We start from the raw sequence: 22,320 nt of genomic DNA on the forward strand, positions 1-22,320 counted from the left end.
TAGCTTTCAGCAACAGGTGTTTTGACAGATAATAACAAGCCTTCTAAAAAGAAAAACAGTACAGCACAGTGATTAAATACTGTATTGCACATTTGAAAGGTGCTAAGACAGAAGATTTTAAAAGTTCTCATCAAAAGAAAAATAATTTCTAACTATGTATGGTGATGAATGTTAACTAGACTTACCGTGGTGATCATTTCACAATATGTACAAATCCTGAATTATGGTATACACCTGAAACTAATGTTACATGACAATTATACCTGAATAAAAAATATATATAAATAGTAAGTAATGACTAATACACTTGGAAATCTCTGTAAGACCATTATCTTCGTGAAGACAGGCAAAATGTCTGTCTCACTCAGTACCCTACCTCCAGACCTTCCTTAGCTTTGTAAGAATTTTGCATTTAAGCCTGTTGTAAGACCCTCCTCAAACAAAAGAGGAAACTGAGGCTCAGACTTGCCCAAAGCCACAGGGCTTGGTGGCAGAGTTGAGATACCAACTCAGGGTCTTTAGGGTGCCAGAGCTCAAGTTTTCTGTTTTAGCTTTACAAAAATGAGCCACAACATACACACCGTAAAAAGTGTGCAGAGCTGGGCAAGTTCTCACATACACATATACCCACATGACCACCACCAGACCACAAAGAAAACACCTTCAGTTCCCAGAAAACCACCTCACGCCCTTTCCAGTGAACACCTCCCCTTCCCAAACCAGAAGGAATCACCACTCTAATTTTTCTATCACCACTGATCAGTTTTGCTTATGATTAACTAATCTTCACATAAATGGAATTTATCAGTATATATTCTTTTTGTCAAAATCTGGGAGATTCACCTAGGTTACAGTGTGACTTCATCGTTGGTCCTTTTAACTGTGTAGTACTCTACCGCTTATGCTTGCCACAATTCACTTCCCCATTCTCCTACTCATGGACATCCAGTTATTTCTAGTTAGGTGTGGTTACAAACAGCTGCTGTGAACAACTCTGCATGTGAGCATTGGCTTACGGAGACTTTGATCCACTGGGCACACACCTGGGAGGAGAACTGCTATGGCTTAAGAGCAGCATGGTAGGTCAGCACCCTAACACCCCAATGAATCACACCCCACCCCTGATGACAATGCACTCGATCACATGACTTGTGCTGAACAGAATGTGACGGAAGTGATTCTAGGAAACTTCCAGCTTTCAAGAGGTCTTGAGGCGTTAGTTCTTGTTGTTAGAACCCTGAGACCTCCATGCTATGGAGAAGTCTGAAAGACCCATGAGAGGCCCAGCTGGGTTGGCTGAGGTCTCCATCTGTGCATAAGGCCATCTTAGCCCGTCAGCCCATCAAGTGACTGCTGACCACAGCTGCATTAGTGATGAGACCAGTAAATGAGCCACCAATCAACCTACAGAGCTGAGACAGGTAATACATCCTTGTCGGTTGGTGTAGCTTATTAGGCAGCAACAGATAACTGCTTTAACAGGTCTGTTTAACTTTAGCAGATACGTTGAACAGTTTTCCAAAGTGGTTCTACCTGCTATGAGCACCAACCACCAATAATATACAAGCATACCAGGTGTATACGTCATTACCAACACTAGGCACTAGCGGTGTTTTCACTTGTAGCCATTTTGCAGGTGTGCAATGACATCTTGTTATGGTTTTAATTTCATTTCCATAATATGCAACGACAGTACGCACATTCATTTGCTTTGGCGGACAGCCTCTTTGGTGAGGCTCCTGTTCAGGTATTTTGCCCCTTCTGGACCCATTTTTGACTGAACTTTTTCTCACCAATTTATAGGATTTTTTGTATTCTAGACACAAGCTCTGACCAGTCTATAAATTGTAAGTTCTCTCAGTCTATGACATGCCTTTTCACTCTGATAACAGTGTTTTGATGAACAAAGTTCTTAATTTTACTGAAACCTACTTGAACACTGCTTTCCTCTCATGGTTTTGTGTCCTGTGAAAGAAATCTTTGCCTACCCCAAAGTCCAGACCTCGAGTTTAACTTCATTACACCCTCTTTACCTTACAATGTTTGTCACTAAATGAAGGCCCAAGGAGAGCAATTCTACCCAAATTTATCTTAACACTTGCTTATCATTACCAAAAAAAATACTTAAAAAATTACACAGCACTGTAATGTGTGAATGTAAGCCAACTTAACAGTCCACTGAAATGCAAAAATTAATGTTATTAATATGCAACAAACCTCATTATAAAGTATTAAGGCCAGAGTGTTTTCATTACTTATTAGAAATTAGAAACTATTGGAAATTAAAAGTCTCTAAGGTTTTTTCCCATTACGCAATTTAGATTGTTTTAACACTTTTTCTTTTTAAGATTTTATTTTTAAGTAATTTCTACACCCAACGTGGGGCTTGAACTCACAACCCCGCAATCAAGAGTCACACACTCTACTAATTGAGCCAGCCAGGTGCCTTGCAATTAATTAGATTGATTCTTGTATATCACAGCACTTTACACATACTCCATAATAGTATTTTGCATATACCAAGTACTCAATTATAAACTGAACACTTAATGAGCCATTAACTCCCACAGAATTGTTCCAACAAATAAATGGAGTTTCTTAATAATATAGTTAAATGGTTAGAAAGTTAAACTTAAAACCTTACATGAGATTTGAGAAACCTAAACAGAGATATACAACAATCTAAAGAATGGGATGCAATGTCAATCAGAGTAATTAATTATAATCTTACCAATGTAAGCTTCAGAATCACCAATGTACATCTCAATGCAATGACCAAGCATTGTAACAGAAAATGTATCATCCCGCCTAAGACCAAGGGCCTGCAGAAAAGATTCACCATGGTTATTACAAGAAAATGTATTTCCTTCTCTTTCATTTAAAAATATTCCTGCAGGACTCCATTCAAAACACTACAGGGAATCAGAGGTTGGGCGGGGGGGGGGGGGGGGGGGGGGGCCTACAAGAGTGGCCATGAGTTGATGTCTGTTGCAGTTGGGCGATGGGCACATGTAGGGTTATCACACCACTGTTTATGTTTGAAATCCCAGTCCTCCAAAAAGATTTTCAAAACTTTGTCTCCACATAGAGCCTTCTAAGTCTTCTGCATTAATTACATCACAGAAGAGAGGTAAATTATAGAATCTTCAAATACACACATTCGAAATATCACACAAACCAGAAAAGCTGCCCAGTCCACACTTCTGCCTAGCTCAGTATCCTAGTTATCATAATGGCATCTTCAGGACTTGATCTCATCTGAAAATCTCTAACCAACCCTATGCATTTTCTCAGATTTTATCTTTCTCTCCAAATACCATTATTTCATCAATTCTAAGACCCATTTTTTTTTTTTTTTATTCTAACATTTCTGAACTTGGGACGCTTTAAACTACTGGTGGTTTCTTACTACTGCTGTCAGCTGGCCACAGCTCTGATGAGGGTGTTTTGCGTGGGTAGCCATGGTGATGTACAGACTAGATTTGAAACCACGTGAACACTCAAAAATACAGGAACTGAGACTGTTGCCTAAAATCCTTGCATTGACACCTTCTGGCAGCGTAAGATTTGCATAGTCAACGCCTTTGGGAAAAACCTTCAAGAGCAGGGTATACGTGCCAGCCCCAGGAAAACAGGGACACTGACCGCCTGGTACGAAAGTGATTTAAAAGAACCAAACTCTGAATGTAAAGAATAGAGCATCTTAAGTATTTATTTCACTTATATTTTCTTTTTTATGTAGATACTAGAGTCATCTCTGAAAAAAAACCTATGTCCTAATATGCCCAAAAAGAGTGCCCCAAAAGAGTGCTTTTTCTAAGTACCAAAAAACTGAGAGATTGGAAAGAATTGTGTAAAGTTTAAAGGTTTGTCTGTGTGTTGGGGGGCGGGGCACCCAACCTGATTACTGATGGTGTCTTAGGTCTAGTGAAGTATGACGTGAGATTCTTTCCTTGTGATGACACAGATGTTTTGTTCACCAACTAAAGTGATCCAAGGTGGGGCGCCTGGGTGGCTCAGTCGGTTAAGCAGCCGACTTCGGCTCAGGTCATGATCTCTCGGTCTGTGAGTTCGAGCCCCGTGTCAGGCTCTGTGCTGACAGCTCAGAACCTGGAGCCTGTTTCAGATTCTGTGTCTCCCTCTCTCTGACCCTGCCCTGTTCATGCTCTGTCTCTCCCTGTCTCAAAAATAAATAAAACGTTAAAAAAAAAAAATTAAAAAAAAAAAAAAAGTGATCCAAGGACTTTAGGACTTTAACTATAAGTCCTAAACAGAGAGACCAGAATTTCTTTTCTCCTGCCCAGATGTGATGCCCAGCTCAGATGAGGCCCACAAACCTCATGCACACATGTATGTCTGACTGCACACTTAGGACCTAAGTCTCACATTTGTCTCTAATTTGATGAGTATCACACACACACATGCTTTTCTCTGGAAAGGAAAGAAGAAACCACAAAGTCGTCTGAAGAATTTTAAAATGGTAAATACAATGTTGGCTAGAAAAGATCTTCTCAAAAAAAAAAAAAAAGTGGTAAATGTTAACTAGACATACTGTGTGGAAATAGTCAACAGCATTTTCAAAGTTGCCCATCAGACTATGGATATACCCTATGGCAGAATAGGTAGACGCGTTCTGAGGAATTAACACCAGTGCCTGACGGTGATAATCCAAGGCCTCGGCATACTTTCTGTGAGAGAAGAAAAGACAGGGAGTTGAGAGCAGAAAGAACGGGAAGAAAGAGAAAACAATTAGTGGGTACAGTGAAAGTACTGAATTTCTAGATCTAAGATGAGTATTCATCTATGTGCCAACATCAAAAACAATCTGGTACATCACCGTAACCATCCAGAATGGTTATACCACCTTCGTGTACCTTGACGCCTTCCTAAATGGATCTTCCTGCCCTTCTCACCCAGCCAGCTGAAGGTGCTCTCACAGGGACACAGGTGGGAGACATGAGCCAGAACATAACCTCTGGCCCTGGGTCCTGTGCCCCACCACACTGCAAGGTCTCTTTTGGGGCCAGACAAACCTCCCACACTGGGGGTGGTTAAAAGCAACCAAAGGTTTTTGCTTTAAGGTCCAAAGAAGTCACTTGAACAGCATTTTCCTAAGTTCTCTGGAATTCCTGCCCTGTAAAATCTTTCGTGAGAAGAAGGTTCAATAAGGTTTGGGAAATGCTGCAGCTCATAATGAATACTCAAGACACCAACATATCCTGAAATAGAAAAACCTCTTAAATTTTGAGTAACCTAGAGTTTCCCAAACATACTGAACCAAAGAATCTATTTTTGCAATGCTGTTTATCACATCATAAAACTGGTACCTAGAGAAAAACAGTAAGTTAGAATATGGATATGGTTTTAAATAAACCCTACTGTCCTAATTCTTCCAAATTAATTTTGAATACCAATTTTTTTATCTAAGAAAATGAAATTTATTAGAGAATTGTAATTCTCTATATTTCTAAAATAAAATTATACTACCAGGGATAATAAAAAAAGAGATAATAAAACTCACTAGAGATAATTATTTTGATGCTTGCTGTGTCTGAGAAGCAAAGTACAAAGCTGGAGGACCTCAAAATAAAAATATGGGAAAAGAAGGGTGCCTGGCTGGCTCAGTTGGTAGAGCATACGACTCCTAATCTAGAGGTTATGAGTTCAAGCCCCATGTTAGGTGTAGATTACTTAAAAATAAAAATCTTAAAAAACAAAACAAAACATGGAGAAAGGCTACACAAAATTAAGTAAACGTTTAATCGCAAAGAATGTTTCTTCAATGGTCCTAGTTCACTTACTTAAGCTTCCTGCAGACATGCCCCAAGTTGTTCAACAAAGGCTCCCATTTGTCAACCGTCACCTGAAACACAGCAACACCAAACCCATGACTCATGTGCCACTTTCCAGTCACGCCCATTCAACCACACCACTGCACACAGCGAAGCAGGCCGCCCTCTCTGGCGGTGCCTGCACAGCACAAAGCAGAGTATTTGTGGATTCTCCATCTTTCTTTCCTATTAGAAGAGACTTCCTGAGGATGCTGTTATTTTATTACCACAACACTGTTAATGAGCCCATCTGTGCTGGCATTCAAATTCTGTATCTTGAGCCCAGAGCTTTCCATCTGCCTACTAAACATTCCCACTTGGAAACCTCATAAGCACTGCAAATCCAGCATGCCACCCGTCCATCTCTTACCCTCTCTCCTGCCCTCCCAGCTCCCCAACCTCACACCCTTCTAAGTGCCTGCCTCTCATGCCCGGCACCCATGTCAACCCTAACCCCTAGCAACTACCGAAGGCTTATTCATCAGCTGCCCCAGCATAACGCCAACCTCCATGTAACAAGTCTTGTCTGGGCCCAACCACCTCAAGATAAGGTACAAGGCCCTTGACGATCCACACTCAGCCCTCCTGACCCATTTCTTGACATTCTCGATTAGCTCCAACTTTGCACATACCATTCTCTATACCTAATACACTCTTTTCCTCACTTCTGCTTGGCAAAACATATCTGCTCATGTTTTAGGACTGAAATGTCACAACTGTATCCACGAGGTTTTCTTGGCCCATCCTCAAATTCCGGTTAACTGCTCCCTTGCGTGAGTTTCTTTATTTCCTCAATCATGGCCTTTTTTGTGCACTGTATCATTACCGCCAATTTACTTATCTGCAATCCCCAACAGGTCTAAGGCCAGGAGCTATCACGTCAGTTTCCTACTTCCTCCCAACACCTAGCTCAGAGCTTAGGACACAGTCAACACACATCAGTCAGTCTGAGCTAACCAGGCAACAGATCTGAGCCATAGTCTCCAGCTCCCATGAGCCTGGCTCCAGGAGGTGTGGCCTATGAGAATGAAAACAAACCCTTCATGGTTCTTAGGCACATTGCTTCCCTTTGGCTGTTTGGACATTTGCTGTAGTTTACAACTGAAGGCAAACATTATTTCCCCCTTTTCACATAACTTTCAGTAGCATTGGGCATTTGTACTTAAAGCCATTACTGTAAATTTCTGCAAGGCTCCACAGTGCCCTCCGATCATCAACGAATATAGTTTTAACTCTAAGTGTAGTTTGTGACAGTGCATCCTAAACTTCTCTGAGCATGAGAATCTTGGATCTTGCTAGAACTGCAGACGTGACACAGTAGACCTGGGACCCTACACTTCTAGTGATCTTCCAGGTGATGCTGATGCAGCTGGTCCCATTAGAGCAGCAAGGCCCTAAGGTATCCTACTATGAAAACTAGCAAGGTGGTATGTGGCCATCCCATATAACAAAAACACATTTATTATCCAGACCACCCAAGACTGAGCTGTTCAAGACCCTGTTTTATAGGGGTGCCTGGGTGGCTCAGTTGGTTAGGCATCCAACTTCGGTTGGTCATGGTTCGTAGGTTCGAGCCACACACCAGGTTCTCTGCTGTCAGCGCAGAGCCTGCTTTGGATCCTGTCTCCCTCTCTTTGCCCCTCCCCAGCTCGCTCTGTCTCTCAAAAATAAATAAACATTAAAAAAAAAAAAAAAAAAGAACCTGTTTTATATAAAAGATGTGCCAACACACAGAAATACAGTGTTTTTAAGTTCATATGTATGACAAATAAGAGACTTGGCAGGGACCCCAAGGGAGCTGTGTCTGTGTCAGTGAAGGGAACGAGCACCAAGGAAGATGTGGGTTATAAGCAAGGCGGCCCAAATAGGAACAGAGTAAAAATGGGAAGTGACAATCAGAATGGCACAAAACAAAATAGATGTGAATAAAAAGAATCAAGAACTAGAAAAGTAGCAATATGCAAATCCCTTACCTACAGAAGTTGACAGTATCTAAAATTAATATTATTTTACAAAAATACCCACATATACACATCCAAGCTAGCAGAAGGTTAATTCATGAGCACACGTCTTTCATATGGTAGAACCTAGCAAAATGTTTCAAACCTTGAGAGATCTAAATATGTAGTAACTACAAGGTCAGGAAGAGCCATGATAGGTCTGAATAAAATGATACCTGGCCTTATTCCTACAGAGGTGGGTGCTGTATACTTACCCATTAATTCAAGAGGAGCCTCTTCAGTTCTAGAGGACATCTTATGTTAGATGCTACAGTGCCCACTAGTATCCACTAACTGTCACATATTCCCCATATCAAAAAATCATCAAATATATTCTGATTACTCCCACATATCAAAGCCTCCTAGGAAGCAAACAGTTGACATCTACCTTCTCAGTTAGAAACAAACTCATTTTACACCATGCAGCAAAATAAATGCCTGAAATTCAAACATTAACAAGACATTTGCCATGATAAATATTAGCCCTTTATCTCCCAGGCAAGACTTTGTCCATATTATTGTTCTCATTCAACAGTAAACACACACAAGAGTTACAGATGTTACATAAGATACCTCATTCCCAATTGCTTTAATTTTTTCCAATGCATCAAGAAACCACTTTTCAGCTGTTTTCCATCTAAAATAGAGGGGAAAAGGTTGCAGGTTATTCAAAATTAGCAAATATAAACATTTTAAGAAAAAACGAGATAAGCTTCTGTAAATAGTTTATTAAAATTCAACTTTAAAGGTGAAATTAATGAATTTTATGGCATTAACATTATAGGAGTTCAAGATTTTAGGATATGGTTAATTATCACTATTCCTGGTAATCACATTCTATAAAGTCAATGTGAACACTGCCTTAGCAAATACTGAACTACTGCTCCTGGCAAAAGTACAGGCTCAGGTTCCTATAAACCTCTGGTCAACCATTCAACATATAACCTGTTTTATATGTGTTTCTGTTGATCGATACCTTATTTAACATACAAACTGATTTACTGACACTGAACTCACAGCCAGCAACACAGCTCATCTAACACAGGCTCATCACAGCCTTCTTGTGTTTAGGGTCACTAACAGCACATCAGCACCAGGCTTGGGGATCATTTCAAACAGTGAAATCATCAACAAAAAACACAAAAATGCGAAAAATGTGGCACTGAAAAAAAACCCACAAACTCATTTACAGTATGAGAGCAGAAACAGGAAGGCAGAATGTCACTTATGACCTTGGCTGGGAACGTGCACGTAAGTATGAAAGTACTCCAGGAACGGGCCCTGGGCTACAAACCAACAGGCTGTATATTACATCATTTTACAACAGCTCCAAACTTGCTTTTGTAAACACTAGATAATCCAATTCTTAGAATACACACACATGCCATAAAAAACACAGTAGTACTAATTTGTTGTTTTTAAATTTATGTATAATTTAGTGCAAAGCACTACAGACATTTTTCTCTTTAGAGCATGATACTGAATTATTCTACAAATATCCAAGGTTACACTAATGCCTCAAATGACCAGGAATCTGGGCCATTCTAATTAGTTTAATTTTTGGATTAACTTCATTTCTGTTTCACAGCTGTGGGCAATCTCCCTTCAGTGTATGACTCCAACTCCTAACCAACAAGGAGATGACTGACTGAGGGTTCTGCAAGGCCTCCAGGCACCCTACAGGGTGTGGTTACTGGACAGTCAGCAATAACTGTCCAGTCTTGGAATGGAGTCTGCAGGAGCCCACCTCCCAGGGGACCAAAACCCCAGTACAGTATTTTTAAAGAATTCCACAATAACACTTTCTATTTTTTTTTCTAATGTCTGCCTCCTTCTCTTCAAATAATACACATTTAAAAACAAAAATCTATTGAAGAGTCCCTAATCACTTAAACTCTAGTGACTGGTTTTATTTCATTTACAGAAAGAAAACAGGGTTTTGGGCCTTTCAAGACTTACTCGCCATTCTGAAATGCAACTACGCCAACCTCGTGCATAACAAAAGGGTCTTCTGGTGCAATGCTTAGCGCTTGGCCAAAGAATCTTTCAGCCAACTTTGAGTTATTGGTCAATCCATATTCTAATCCGATGTAGAGCATTGGCAAATGACACCTAAAAATATTGGAGAATTTCACATATGCAACACCTAAAACTTTATAATTCAGCAGAAATTAATTTACCAACTTCAAATCCTGTATGCAAAATAACTTAAACATAGCCCAAAATAATGTGTTTACTTTTTTTCCTAACACTTCATTTACTAATACGTAATAAATGTCTAATAGGTTTTCAGACCTGTTAGAATCTATCACTTTCAGACCACTTCTAGAATCTATCAGCAAGCTACTTACTTATCTTTATTTTTCATCATTCTATAGTAAAAACAAAAAAAACCAAAACTCTCCTAAGCAGAAGGGCAGGTCTGTGCTTCCTGTTTTCTTCTACGATGCTAATGTCATACCTTTGGCCTTGACCGTCTTCCCCCTCCTCTACTATTTATCCTTTGTGACATGTTCAAGTGACCCTTCCCTTTAGGAAATGCTTCGGACTTTCTAACCTAAATGGATCTCCCTTGTGTCCATTCCTATTATCTCAATTACTATCAGTTCTATCCCCAAGGGTTTCAAAAGTATGTCATGTATACCCCATTTTCACATCCTCTGAAACAGTTGTAGGTACAGAGCAAGTACTAACCACTTCTTAACTGAATCTCTTGCCAGACCAGTAATTACATTAAAACAAACAGAATAAAATAATATTTTTTTGAAGATGAATCTAAGAAAGTCTATAAATACTAACCAACAGGTTGGTAGGTGCTTTGGTTTTAATCAAGAATCAGCTCAGGTGAAGAGTCTATCACCTACAGATAGGTTCATGAAGGACGCTTTAAAAGGATTTACCTGGAGGAAGTACTTCCAAAATGGCCAAGTAAACACCTCCAAAACTCGACACCAGAAAAAGCAGTATCAACACTGCCTAATTGTCAAAATAAATTTTTCAGAACTTCAGAAGCTAACTATCTAAACAACAATCTGAGGGTTGTTTACTACACAAAGACAGGTGAAACATGCCAATACCCAGGAAACGATTGGCAATCCAGGGGAGTGGGTAGAAAGCAGGCAATAGAAACTGTCCTGACAAACACCAGATGTTGGATGTACTAGACAAACATTTTATTATTATTTTTAGACAAACACTTTAAATAAGCTATTTTAAATATGAAAATAGAGGGGTGCCTGAGTGGCTTAGTTAGTTACGCATCTGACTCTTGATTTTGGCTCAGGTCATATATCTCACGGTTTGTGAGATTGGGTCCCACATCAGGCTCTGTGCTGACAGCCAGATCCTGCTTGCGGTTCTCTCTCCCTCTCTCTGCCTCTCTCTCACTCACGTGTGTGAGTGCACACACTCTCTCTTTCTTCTTTCTCAAAATAAACAAACATTTAAAAAACTATATGAAAACAAAAATATAAAATCTCAAGTTGAAACATAAAATAACGAAAAGGGTTGTTCAGTAGAAGGGTTCAACAGCAGTTTGAAAAGGCAGAAGAATCAGTGAACCTGGAGTTAGGTCAACTGACATTACCCAGTCTAAGGAACATAAAGATAAAAGAATAAGGAAAAATGAACAAAGCTTCAGAGACCTGTGGGATGCTATCAGGCAAACCGAAATATACACGATGACAACACCAGAAGGCAAAGGGAAACAGCAAGTGGCAGAAAGAATATTAGATACTAAAGAATATTTGGGCCCAAAACACCTCAAATTAAAAAAACAAACAAAAAACTCCAAGCAGGATACTCAGAGATCCACACTTAGACATATTATAGTCATAGTCAGACTACTGACTTTAATTTGTAACATTTATTTATTTTTTGAGAGAGACAGAGCATGAGTGGGGGAGGGGCAGAGAGTGAGAGGTAGATAGAAAATCCAAAGCAGCTCCAGGCTCCGAGCCGTTAGAACAGAGCCTGATGTGGGTCTTGAACTCACGAACCGCAAGACCATAACCTGAGACGAAGTTGGACACTCAACCGACTGAGCGCCCCAGGCACTCCCAGACTACTGACTTTAAAGCAGTAAGAAACTACAACCAGTGACATACAAGAGATTCCCAATAAGATTAACACCTGACTTGTAATCAAATACCTGGACACCAGGAAAGGCGGAGGGAGGACATTCAAGGTGCTGAAAGAAACAGAGCACCAACCAAGAATTTCATACCCAATAAAACTACCCTTGAAAATGAGGGTGAAATTAAACATTTCTCTGAAAACAAAAAACTGAGAAATATTGTTGCAGACAAGAGACACTGAAGGGTGTCCCTCACGCTGAAATGAAAGGAGACTATACAGTAACTCAAATCCCACATTTTAAAAAAAGGAATTTAGAAGACTTCAGTCCGACTTCGGCTCAGGTCATGGTCTACCGGTTTGTGGGTTTGAGCCCCATGTCTGGCTCTGTGCTGACAGCTCAGAGCCTAGAGCTGCTTCGGATTCTGTGTCCCCCTCTCTCTCTGCCCTTCCGTGACTCACTCGCGCTCTCTCTCTCTCAAAAATAAACATTAAAAGAAAAAATTTTTTAATCTTTCAATACTCACTCTAAACGTCAATAGACTCAATGCTCCAATCAAAAGACATAGGATAACAGAATGGGTAAGAAAACAAGATCCATCTATATGCTGCTTACAAGAGACCCACTTTAGACGCAAAGACACCTTCAGATTGAAAGTAAGGGGGTGGAGAACCATCTATCATGCTAATTGTCAACAAAAGAAAGCCAGAGTAGCCACACTTATATCACACAATCTAGACTTTAAAATAAAGACTGTATCAAGAGATGCAGAAAGGCATTCTATCATAATCAAGGGGTCTATCCACCAAGAAGACCTAACAATTGTAAACATTTATGCTCTAAATGTGAAACCCCCCAAATATATAAATCAACTAATCACAAACATAAACTCATCAATAGTAATACCATAATAGGAGGGGACTTCAACACCCACTTACAGCAATGGACAGATCATCTAATCAGAAAATCAACAAGGAAACAATGGCTTTGAATGACACATGGACCAGATGGACTTAACAGATATATTCAGAACACTTCATCCTAAAGCAGCAGAATTTATATTCTTCTCCAGTGCACATGGAACGTTCTCCAGGATAGACCATATACTGGGACACAAATCAGCCTTAAGTAAGTACAAAAAGATTGAGATCATACCGTGCATATTTTCAGACCATAACGCTATGAAAGTTGAAATCAACCACAAGAAAAAATTTGGAAAGGTAACAAATACTTGAAGACTGAAGAACATCCTACTAAAGAATGAATGGGCTAACCAAGCAGTTAAAGAGAAAATTAAAAAGTATATGGAAGTCAATGAAAATCATAACACCACAACCCAAAACCTCTGGGACGCAGCAAAGGCAGTCATAAGAGGAAAGCATACAGCAATCCAAGCCTTCCTAAAGAAGGAAGAAAGATCTCAGATACACAACCTAACCTTACACCTTAAGGAGTTGGAAAAAGAACAGCAAATAAAACCCAAAACCAGCAGAAGACAGGAAATAATAGATTAGAGCAGAAATTAATGCTATTGAAACCAAAAAAACAGTAGAACAGATCAATGAAACCAGAAGCTGGTTCTTTGAAAGAATTAACAAAATTGATAAACCACTAGCCACTTTGATCCAGAAGAAAAAGGAAAGGACCCAAATAAATAAAATCAAGAATGAAAGAGGAGAGATCACAACCAACAAACAGAAATAAAAACAATAATAAGAGACTATTAGGAGCAACTATATGCCAATAAAATTGGTAATCTGGAAGAAATGGACAAATTCCTAGAAACATATACACTACCAAAACTGAAAAAGGAAGAAATAGAAAATTTGAACAGACCCACAACCAGTAAAGAAATCGAATTAGTAACCAAAAATCTCCTCCCAAAAACCCAAGAGTCCGGGGCCAGATGGCTTTCCAGGAGAATTCTACCAAACATTTAAGGAAGAGTTAACACCTATTCTCTTGAAGCTGTTCCAAAAAATAGAAATGGAAGGAAAACTTCCAAACTCTTTCTATGAAACCAGCATTACCTTGATTCCAAAACCAGACAGAGACCTGACTGAAAAGGAGAACTATAGACCAATTTCTCTGACGAACATGGATGCAAAAATCCTCAACAAGATATTAGGCAACTGGCTCCAGCAATACATTAAAAAAATATTCACCATGACCAAGTGGGATTTATACCTGGGATGCAGGGCTGGTTCAATATCCACAGAACAATTAATGTGATTCATCCCATCAATAAAAGAAAGGACAAGAACCATATGATCCTCTCAATAGATGCAGAGAAAGCATTTGACAAAATACAGCATCCTTTCTTGATAAAAACCCTCAAGAAAGTAGGGGTAGAAGGATCATACCTCGAGATCATAAAAGCCATATATGAATGACACAAAGCTAAGATCATCCTCAATGGGGAAAAACTGAGAGCTTTCCCCCTAAGGTCAGAAACAAGACAGGGATGTCTGCTCTCACCACTGTTATTCAACATAGTATTGGAAGTCTTAGCCACTGCAATCAGACAACACAAAGAAATAAAAGGCATCCAAATTGGCCAGGAGGAGGTCAAACTTTCACTCTTCGCAGATGACATGATACTCTACATGGAAAACCCAATGATTCCACCAAAAAACTGCTAGAATTGATTCATGAATTCAGCAAGTGGCAGGATCTAAAATCAATGCACAGAAATCGGTTGCATTCCTACACACCCACAATGAAGCAACAGAAAGAGAAATCAAGTAATCGATCCCATTTACAATTGTATCAAAAACCATAAAATATCTAGGAATAAATCCAACCAAAGAGGTGAAAAATCTATACACTGAAAACTATAGAAGCTTATGAAAGAAGTTGAAGAAGACACAAAAAAATGGAAAAAGACTCCTCCTGGATAGGAAGAACAAATATTGTTAAAATGTCGATAATCCCCAAAGCAATCTACATGTTCAGTGCAATCCCTATCAAAATAACACCAGCATTCTTCACAGAGCTAGAACAAACAATCCTAACATTTGTATGAAACCAAAAAAGACTCTGAATAGCCAAAGCAATCTTGAAAACCAAAGCAAGGGGCATCACAATCCCAGACCTCAAGCTGTATTACAAAGCTGTCATTATGAAGACAGTACAGTACTGACACAAAAACAGACACTCAGATCAATGGAACAGAACAGAGAACCCAGAAATGGACCCACAAACGTATGGCCAACTAATCTTTGACAAAGCAGGAAAAAGTATCCAATGGAATAAAGACAGTCTCTTGAGCCAGTGGTGCTGGGAAAACTGGACAGCAACATGCAGAAAAATGAGCCTGGACCACTTTCTTACACCAGACACAAAAATAAACTCAAAATGGATGAAAGTCCTAAACGTGAGACAGAAAACCATCAAAATCCTCGAGGAGAAAGCAGGCAAAAACCTCTCTGACCTCAGCCATAGCAACTTCTTACTCAACACGTCTCCAGAGGCAAGGGCAAAGCAAAAATGACTTATTGGGACCTCATCAAAATAAAAAGCTTCTGCACAATGAAGGAAACAATCAGCAAAACTAAAAGGCAACCACCAGACTGGGAGAAGATATTTGCAAACGACGTATCACATAATGGGTTAGTACCCAAAATCCATAAAGAAGTCATCAAACTCAACACCCAAATAACAAATAATCCAGTAAAGAAACGGGTAGAAGACATGAATAGACACTTCTCCAAAGAAGACATCCAGATGGCCAACCAACACATGAAAAAATGCTCAACATCACTCATCATCAAGGAAATACAAATCAAAACCACACCTGTCAGAATATTCGGCTTACATTAACAACTCAGGCAACAACAGATGTTGGCGAGGATGTGGAGACAGAGGATCTCTTTTGCAGTGCTGGTGGGAATGCAAACTGGTGCTGCCACTCTGGAAAACAGTATGCAGGTTCCTCAAAAAATTAAAAATAGAACTACCCTACAACCCAGCAATTGCACTACTAGGTATTTATCCAAGGGATTCAGGTATGCTGTTTCGAAGGGACACATGCACCCCAATATCTGTAGCAGCACTATCAACAATAGCCAAAGTATGGAAAGAGCTCAAATGTCCATCGATGGATGAATGGATAAAGAAGTGGTTTCCATATACAGTGGAGTATTACTCAGCAATCAAAAAGAATGAAATCTTGCCATTTGCAACTACGTGGATGGAACTAGAGGGTATTATGCTAAATGAAATTAGTCAGTCAGAGAAAGACAAATATCATATGACTTCACTCATATGAGACTTTAAGGCAAAGAACAGATGAACACAAGAGAAGGGAAACAAAAATAATATAAAAACAGGGAGGGGGACAAAACAGAAGAGACTCTTAAATATGGAGAACAAACAGAGGGTACTGGAGGGGTTGTGGGAGGGGGGATGGGCTAAATGGGTAAGGGGCATTAAGGAATCTACTCCTGAAACCACTGTTGCACTATATGCTAGCTAACTCGGATGTAAATTAAAAAAAAAAAATTTTTTTTAAGTAATTTAATAAAAGTTACCACCTAGGTAAACACAAGACAGTACAAATATATTTTGTTTGCAATTCTTCTACCTGATTTAACAGATAACTGAGTAATAGAACAATCATAAATTTGTGTTGGGGGCTTACGATGTGTAACATGTAATCTGTGTGATAAGAGCACAAAGGAGGCAGAAAGAAACAGAACTGCAGAAGAGTAAAATTGTATACAACTGGAATTAAGTTGCAGTGGTAAAGTAAGAAATGTATTTGGTCTTCCCCTTGGTTCTTGATACGGAGCACCTAAAAACCCTTGCAATTTCCTTAGTGATAGGAGTCTCTTTGGTATTCACAGTGACCCCTTTTGATCACACCTGAGTTTATACTAATGAAGGTGACTCAGGGTAGGGCCCCAAAACAGCCTTGTAAGGGGCTGGTCACCAGGAAGACCAAGTGATAAGAGGGTGGGAACAAAAGTTCCAACTGACTTCCCATGAAGGGAAGGGCCGGAAATTGAGCTCCATAAAAACTTGCGAACAAAGAGACTGAGTATCTGGGCTGGTGAACACAGTGCAGTGCCGGGAGAGTGGCTTGCCTGCAGAGGGTGTGGATACCTTCTGTCTGGCTATTCTGGAGTATACCCTTTATAACAAGCCAGAAGAATTAAGTAAAATGCCTTCCTGAGTTCTGTGGGTCATTCTGCAAATCACCAAATCTCAGGAGAGGGTCATGGGAACCCCCGATTTCTAGCCAGTCAGAAGTGAAAGTGGTCTGGGACTTACCACTGGCGTCTGAAGTGGGGAGCAGCAGTCTTATGGGACTGAGTGCTTAACCTGTGAAGGGTCTGTACTAAATCCGGGTAGTGTCAGAACTGAACTGACCAGTCAGAACTGGACCCAGCTAGTGTCCAGATAATCAGAGAATTGGTTGTTGGTGCTGGAAAGCACCCTACAAACTAGATTCTTTTAAGATGTTAACTGTAATCCCCAAGATAACCACTAAAAACCCAAACCAAAACAAAAGGCTCAAAAAATATAGTATAAGGAAAAACCAAGGAATTAAAATGGTATATTACAAAATATCTAACAAAAAAGGCAGTAACAAGGAAGAACAAAAAAGACATAAAAACAGAGCAAATGGTAAACATAAATCCTACTTACCAGTAATTACATAACACAGTAACACATAAAATTCCATCAGAAAGAAATTGGCAGAATGAATAATAAAACAATGATCCAACTACATATTGTCTATAAGAGACCTACTTTAGATTTGAAGACACAAGTTAAAAGTAAAAGGATGGAAAAAGACCATGCAAACAGTAACAAGGGAGAACTGGTGTGATTATACTAGTATCAGACAAAATAGACTTAAGACAAAAGCTGTTACCGGAGACAATGAAAGACCTCCTATAATAGTGAAAGACTGCACTCAAAACCTAACAATAGAGACCCAAAATACATGTAGCAAAATCTGCCAGAATTGGAGGGAAAAAGACAAAATTCAAAAATAATAGTTGGGAGGTTTCAACAGCTCACCTGCCACAATGGATAAAATAACTAGGCAAAAGATAAACAAGGAAGCAGAAGACATGACCAACACTAGAACCCAATCAGACCCAAGGGACTGCAGTACAACAATCACCCCAAAAAAGCAGATTCTCAAGTGCACCTGGAACATTCTACAATAGACCATGTGAGGTCATAAAACAAGCCTCAATAAATTTGAAAGGACTGAGATACATATAATATGCTCTCTAACCACAATGGAATTCAATCAGAAATCCTAACAGAAGGAAATTTGGGAAATTCACAAATATGTGAGAATTAAACAACATACTCTTACATAACCAGTGGCTCAAAGAAGAAATCATAAAGGAACACTTACAGTATTTACACAATTTCAAACATTTATCCAAACACAGGGAAGTTAAGAGAATGCAAAGTTGTTCTGATGGGGAAGAAATGAAAAGAATAATGCTTATCTTGGTGAGCAGATTTGAAAATTTACTTGAATGTAGTTTGTTACACTGGAAAATTCTGTAATTAGTTTTGATTCTTAGGTAGAAACTGACAAACAATAACTATTCTGGGTTTGTGAGCACCCAGAAAAAATAAATAAATAAAATAAATAAAATTAAAAAGCATACTCTAGCCTGTGTTCATAAGAAACAACCCAAGGGGGCACCTGGGTGGCTCAGTTGGTTGGGCATCCGACTTCGGCTCAGGTCACGATCTCACGGTTTCTGAGTTCGAGCCCCGCGTCGGGCTCTGGGCTGACGGCTCAGAGCCTGGAGCCCGCTTCAGATTCTGTGTCTCCCTCTGTATGCCCCTCCACTGCTTGCACTGTGTCTTTCGCATTGTCTCAAAAATTAATAAACGTTAAAAAAAATAGTGAGAAACAACCCAAGGTAAATTGTGGAGACTTTTTTTTCTGCCAATTGACCAGATTGATAGATTAGAGGTCTTGGTAGACACGGGAGCCAAGTTTTAGCAAAACACTGGGAAAGAAAGGTCTCACACATCACAGTGGATAAGCTGGAGAATCATGGACTCTCCATGATTGGTACTGAGGACCATTCAGGTGGGTCAGTAACTGCTGAAACCATTTTAACCTGGAGAACTATTTCTAATAATACGTTGGTATTAGGACTGAATTATATATCCTCACCCTGACCAAATTCATATATAAAGCCCTACCCCAGTGACTACACTTAGAATGCTTGTAAGGAAATAGAAAAGGTAAATCAAACCTAACGAGATGACGTTCAATGAAGATAAATATATGATCCCACTTCTGAATACTATAAGCAAAGAAATTAAGGCAGCTAACTTTTACTGACTGCTTTCTGCATGTCAGACATTGTTCCAAGTCTTTAACTGGTATTGTCTCAATTATTCCCAGAAAATAAGTACTGCAATTCTCCCTATTTTTCAAGAGGGTACATACTTGGCTGAGACCCCCAGGAGTCTGACTCCAGACCAGCCCTTGGAACTACTACACTCCTACTACCTCTCCAGAAACGGACACAGCCCACACAAAAGAACACCACGTGGTAGGGCTAGGACAAGTGTTAGGCAAGTCCAAAGAGAGTTGACAGGAGAGTTGACTCCCCACCACAAAGTAAGATACTCTTAGGGTGCACTTATATCACTTAATATCAATACTCTTAATATTGATATAAATCTAGAACACTGGAGGGGTACCTGGGTGGCTCAGTTGGTTAAGTGTCTTGACTCTTGATTTAGGCTCAGGTCATGATCTCATAGTCATGAGATGGAACCCCGCATCAACTTCTGCAATGACAGCACAGAGCCTGCTTGGGATTCTCTCTCTGCCCCTCCCTCCCTGGTTCATGCGCACACGCGCATGCTTTCTCTCATAAAAATAAATAAAAAGTAAGTAAATAAAATCAAGAACGCTGTCAAATACAGTCCACAAAGCCTACATCAAATACCTTTTGGACATAAATAGGATAAAGATAACATATTTGCTCACGAATACTTTCATTCCTGCATGAGAAGGAGCCTCTAACCCTCCTTTCTTCCCTCAGCTTAATTTCCTAGTGCCATTCTGTACTGGTGAAAGTGACCTGCTAGGTCAAAACCACTACACCAGCCTCTTTCCCTCCATGTTCAATCATAAGCTACTAACAAGATACAAATAAGATATTTTTGTTTAGTTCAGCGACCAAATGGCAATGACAGTAGTAACAGAATCGTCATTCTGTTAGCAAGAGCAGCCCTTCACGGATTTCACCACGCACTCTGCCGTACCCTTTCATGAGCTGCGCGGCTGTGAAGTAAGCAGCCATGGCCTGGTCATGCTCGCTCTCAACTGCAAACGAGTGTCCGTACGCTACCCACGCAGGCCCGTAAGTCTTCTCAAGTGTTGTCGCTTTGCTGAAACAAGAAACGTCATTCTAGTGAGAGATTCATTCTTGTTAATTTTATATAAGCTGATAGCTTCAAGGATATTGGAATTAAATAAATGAGCTCTTAACATATTAAATACTTACATAACAATTGTTAATCTCATTTGAAATAAAAGAATGTTTAATAGTACAAGCAAAATTTTAAGACATTTTAAGAGAGGTCCACAACTTTTTAGGTCCAATAGTTGAACCCACTGGCACTCTATATTTACAAATACAAATACACTCTGAATTTACAAATATTACTTAATCCAAGAGCTTTGTTTCAGTAATTGTGGTAGCAACAACCATTTAATGAGGGCATATTTTACACCAGACTCCATGTGAAATGCTTCATGTGCATCACCTAGTAACTTACAAGGTAAATCGTTATTTGTATTTTAAACATCAGTATACTGAGGCTGGGAAGATTAAGTGACACCCTGTGGACGGCAGCAGGAGAACACCCTGGTCCTGCAGACTGCACCACACAGTCTTAAGCCGTCATAAGTAGTCTTCAATCAGCAGACACCCGGTGACCCAGGACACCCAGAATAAAGAGAACACACCACAAAACAAGGAAAATATAAACAATGAGATGCCATTTCCCAGCATTTTATTTTCTAAGTTTTCTATCACTCAAATGTTCCTTGATTCACATGGAGTCCATCACTAAATCAGAGAAGCACAGTTCAGAGGAACTATCACATCTGAATCATCTGCCTACTCCAGGAAAAAGCACAAGCAAGTTCTTCTAAAATGCTTAACATTCAACTGACCAGAGAACTCCCTGTTTTTCCGAGTGCAGGATCCTTATGAGTCATCCTACCAATTTTCCTAACAATCCTGGGATACAAGTATTGTATCATTCCCATTTTTAAAGAAGAGAGGGTCAGAGGTTATTAACTTTCCCAAGGAATTACAGCTAGCAAGTGGTAGAGCTTGTATTAGAATTCAAATCTATGTCCAAAGTTTACACACTTTTTCTTAGATCCACTTTCCAGTTTGTTCATGTGGCTGAAATCACACTTATAAAGTAGCTTGACTGGGCTGCACACAGCAGATCCTTATATAAACCAGTTCACTATGACAAGAATTCTGTTTTATAGTCACATTTAGTGACCCTAATCTCATGTAGTTTCATGTAATTTCACAAGTATTAACAAAAGAAGTCCTAAAGTTAAAAGGTGCCGAGTATCTCTGTAAATGAAAAACAGGACCTTCCAAACATCTATTATTGTTTCATGTTTCTTCTCACTTATAATTTACACACATCGTAAATTCCTTGAGAATAAGGTCTACACCACTGACTTTTATATCCCCTCATGACATCTTATAAAAAGGTATGTAATTGGGGCACCTGGGTGGCTTAGTCAATTAGCAGCTGACTCTTGATTTTGGCTCAGGTCATGATTTCACAGTTCGTGAATTTGAGCCGCACGTCAGGCTCTGTGCTGACAGGGCAGAGCCTACTTGGAATTCTCTCTCTCACTCTCTCTCTGTCGCTCCCCTGCTCTCATGTGTGCACTCTCTCTCACTCTAAGATAAATAAACATTAAAAAAAAAAAAAAGGTACATAATTGATGCAACTGAACTGAATCTGAAAAAAATTATCCTTTCATACTGCTTTTAAAGTACTTAATTATCGTATTAAAAAGGATGAACAAGAAATCCCTTACTATAGGCTCGTTACAGAGGGAGAAAGACAACAGATCCATACCTGAGGTATCTTCTGGCATGTTCATTTTTATGACCAACCATGAGATAATAGCATCCCACTGCAAACCAAGACACCTAAAAAGTTCAAAATTTACTGTGACCAAAGATGGTTGACTTGGAACTGGAAATCTCTAACATACCAGGCCAGAGGGTGGACTACACATTCCATTACGTGTTCTAGCTCAAGTTATTCTAGTTCAAGTTAGAAACTTCTCTGAGACAGGCTGTTTACTAAGGGTCCTAGATGAAAAAAGAACAGATTCTTCCTCAAAGTGCCTTCAATGATGTCC

The 22,320-nt window shown here is 39.5% G+C and overlaps 1 protein-coding gene across 4 annotated transcripts in view; it reads right to left on the bottom strand.

Moving 5' to 3' along the window:
- The window catches only part of CDC16 (cell division cycle 16), a 46,854-nt gene that overhangs the window by 14,447 nt on the left and 10,087 nt on the right, over positions 1 to 22,320 (bottom strand). For all 4 annotated transcript variants that reach the window (XR_008423865.1, XM_019443801.2, XM_019443802.2 and 1 more), the window contains 7 exons: positions 22,032 to 22,105; positions 20,175 to 20,300; positions 9,791 to 9,943; positions 8,405 to 8,468; positions 5,802 to 5,863; positions 4,553 to 4,688; positions 2,732 to 2,822 (listed from right to left, as the gene is read on the bottom strand). Coding sequence is in view for 3 of the 4 variants with exons in the window: in XM_019443801.2 (XP_019299346.1) it covers positions 2,732 to 2,822; positions 4,553 to 4,688; positions 5,802 to 5,863; positions 8,405 to 8,468; positions 9,791 to 9,943; positions 20,175 to 20,300; positions 22,032 to 22,105 (706 nt within the window). In the remaining variant the exon portion in view is untranslated. The remainder of the gene's footprint in view (positions 1 to 2,731; positions 2,823 to 4,552; positions 4,689 to 5,801; positions 5,864 to 8,404; positions 8,469 to 9,790; positions 9,944 to 20,174; positions 20,301 to 22,031; positions 22,106 to 22,320) is intronic.

The sequence above is a fragment of the Panthera pardus genome, unplaced genomic scaffold, assembly GCF_024362965.1.
Source record: "Panthera pardus isolate Hobbes unplaced genomic scaffold, ASM2436296v1 HiC_scaffold_1, whole genome shotgun sequence".
NCBI classification, from domain to species: domain Eukaryota; kingdom Metazoa; phylum Chordata; class Mammalia; order Carnivora; family Felidae; genus Panthera; species Panthera pardus.